The sequence below is a fragment of the Chaetura pelagica genome, unplaced genomic scaffold (genome assembly GCF_000747805.2).
Source record: "Chaetura pelagica isolate M959 unplaced genomic scaffold, ChaPel_1.0 scaffold232, whole genome shotgun sequence".
Classification (NCBI taxonomy): Eukaryota; Metazoa; Chordata; class Aves; order Apodiformes; family Apodidae; genus Chaetura; species Chaetura pelagica.
In genome coordinates, this window is record NW_009952441.1 from 769,721 (window position 1) to 772,773 (window position 3,053).

Sequence of the window (3,053 nt, forward strand, 5' to 3'; positions counted from 1 at the left end):
GGTGGCAACTGGGACCCAGGAGCCACCCAGCTCTGCCCTGCTGAGACCCTGTGGGATGTGGGGTGGCTCTGGGGGCTTCCCTGGTTCCCATCCGGGTGCTGGGTCTCATCCCCCCGGCCAGCAGCCTGGCAATGGTGGGGGTCAGGAAGGGGGGGATCCCTCGAGGAACTCCTCCAGCTCTCCTCCCCTCTGCCACTGCTCTGGAGTGAAGAGGGGCCCCCAGCTACCAGCCCTGGGGAGGGGAGGAGGGGAAGGCTGTGGACTGCTTTCCTTCAGCAGAAGAGCTGGAAAAACAGGTTGTGCATGGCTGGGCAGGAAGGGGGAAGTGAGTGCAGAGCACCAGGAGCACTCGTTGCACTTGTTGCACCCAGCGTGGGGCTGGGGGCTGAGCACTGCTCGCTCACTGCACCCTTCTGGCACAGTGCCAAGACTGCGCCTGCGCCCATGGGTGCCAGGGTGCCTCTCCCACCACCTGCCCCAGCACGTTCTGTCCCAGCCGGCCCCACTGGCTCCCCTAGCCCACAGCTTTTGCCGCGGTCCCACTGTGGGGATGCTCTGGGCTGGCATACCGCTGATTGGGGGCAGGGTTGGGGGCACTGTGGCAGGCAGCCCCCAGCCCGGGGCTTGGCCATCGCCCCCCACCCGCCTCTGTCCTGCCGCCATCCCCAGATTCCTGAGCTGCACATGGGCTGACATAACCCCATGGGGTGGTGGGACTGGTGCTGGTGTGGCCCCGTGCCCGGTGCTGGGGAGTGCTGCGTGCCTCCCACCCTGGGCACATCGCCCTGCCGTGGCACAGCAAAGCGCTGCGGGTGATGCCGGGGCTGGTGGCGGTGGTGCTGGCAGGGGCTCTGCCCTGGGTGCTGCTGGCTCAGACAAACCATCTCCCAGACAAAGGGTGTTTGTTCAGGAGCTCTGGCGGCGCAGCCCCAGCTCATGTGATGCCTGCTGACTGCTGCAGTGCTGCTCGAGCCTCCCCCGGGCTGGCCGTGGCCCCTGCATGCTGGTCCCCAGCAGGGTGCCAAGTTGGTGACGCCAGAACACCATCTGCCCTGGTCCTGTGGTGGGTGCCTGCTGTCCCTGAGGACCCCCTGCAGCAGAGGTGCCAAAGGGCACCAGGCACCTTGGCTGTCACCCAGTGCGAGGGTCACCATAACTCACCATCCTCCAGAGCCCTGTGGATCCACCCTGGCATCCCCAGGACCCCCTCATCTGGGGTGCCAGGGGCTGGGGGCCAGCACAGGTGAGCAGGTGCTGCCCTTGTTTTATTTGACAAGCAGCTGGAATTGCAGCACCACAGACAGCGCAGCACTGATGTGCCACAGGAGGGGACACGCTGTGCCAGAGGGATACGTGGTGCCTGGCGATGTACCACATGGCAGGGATGCGTGTGTGGGGATGGGATGTGCACAGTGTCACACGCAGGGATGTGCCATACGTGGTGCTGTAGTCTGAAATTTCCATGCACAGCAGGGACATGTGCTGGGATGCTGGCAGGGCACATGTCACAGCGTGGGGCAGCCCTGCCCACCCACTCTCCCTCTCCCCAGTGAGCTTTGTGGAGTGCGGCGAGCAGCGCCGTGCCGTGTACCTGTCGGACGACACGCGCTTCAAGGTGAGCAGGGACGGTGTCGTCTCTGCCACCCGACCCCTGCAGCTCCAGCACAGGGAGATCAGCTTCACTGTCCACACCTGGGACACCACCGGCAAGAAGCACTTGGCCAGGGTGACACTGCATAGGCGGAAACACCACCGTCACCACCACCACCATCAACAACAGGTAAAGACCAGCTCATCTCTCATCGGGGACCCTGTGGCCCCTCTCCCCAGCGGAGAGCATGTAAGGGGCTTGGAAAGGTGCTGGCACCAAGCTGAGTTGCTCTCCCTGTAGGATGTGACACCTGAGCTGCTGATCTTCCCCAAGCCCAGCCATGGCCTCCAGCGGCAGAAGAGGGACTGGGTCATCCCCCCCATCAACTGTCCTGAGAACGAGCGGGGGCCCTTCCCCAAGAAGCTGGTGCAGGTATGGCCCCGTGGGGATGGGATGCAGGAACAGGGGGTCCCTGGGCTGCCAGGACACCTGAACCCCTCTCTGCTTCCCTTCCAGATCAAATCCAACAAGGACAAGGAGACCAAGGTTTTCTACAGCATCACAGGGCAGGGGGCAGACACCCCCCCTGTGGGCATCTTCACCATCGAGCGGGAGACAGGGTGGCTGGAGGAGACGAAGCCGCTGGACCGAGAGGAGAAAGATAAATATGTTGTGAGTGGGGGTCAAATATGTCATGAGTGGGGGTCTGGGACAGGATGGTCCCCGGTGCTGCACGGGGACTGATGGTGCCCTTGCAGCTCTTCTCCCACGCCGTGTCAGCCAACGGGCAGCCCGTGGAGGACCCCATGGAGATCATCATCACTGTGACGGACCAGAATGACAACCGGCCCGTGTTCACCAAGCAAGTCTTCATTGGCTACATCGAGGAGAACGCCAAGCCAGGTGAGTGGGGCTGGCAGCTGGGGCCCCATGACTGGGGCCTGGCAGAGCCCTGAGCAAGAGCCACGACAGGGTTTCTGGTGGGGTTTGTCCCACCAGTGACACCTGCCCTGTGTCCCCGTGCCCAGGCACGTCCGTGATGACGGTGAACGCCACGGACGCAGATGACGCGATCAACGTGAACAACGGCATCATTGGCTACTCCATCCTGAGCGAGGAGCCCAAGAGTGCCCAGCAGATGTTCACCATCGACCCTGAGAAGGGCATCATCAGTGTCATTGGCACCGGGCTGGACCGGGAGGTGGGCACCCTGGGGGTGTCCTGGGGGACCACGCAGCAGCTCCACAGCTGTGCCGGAGCTGTGGGGTCCAGTGGCTCAGGGACTTGTCATCGCTGGGTCACTGTCCCCTGCTCTGGGGGTCTGTGGCCCCGAGCCCATCAGGGCCGGGCCCCGTCCCAGCCCTGACCACAATGATTTTGGCTTGCAGACCACTCCCAACTACACGCTGATCATCCAGGCCGCGGACCAGGAGGGCACTGGCCTGACCAACACCGCCACCGC

General features: G+C 63.9%; 1 protein-coding gene across 1 annotated transcript in view; it reads left to right on the forward strand.

The window, feature by feature from the left end:
- CDH3 (cadherin 3, type 1, P-cadherin (placental)) overlaps window positions 1–3,053 on the forward strand; it is a 30,626-nt gene that overhangs the window by 25,626 nt on the left and 1,947 nt on the right. Inside the window, exons 12-17 of the mRNA XM_010008466.1 lie at window positions 1,551–1,780; window positions 1,892–2,023; window positions 2,108–2,263; window positions 2,350–2,494; window positions 2,620–2,792; window positions 2,980–3,051. Coding sequence (XP_010006768.1) covers window positions 1,551–1,780; window positions 1,892–2,023; window positions 2,108–2,263; window positions 2,350–2,494; window positions 2,620–2,792; window positions 2,980–3,051 — 908 coding nt within the window. The remainder of the gene's footprint in view (window positions 1–1,550; window positions 1,781–1,891; window positions 2,024–2,107; window positions 2,264–2,349; window positions 2,495–2,619; window positions 2,793–2,979; window positions 3,052–3,053) is intronic.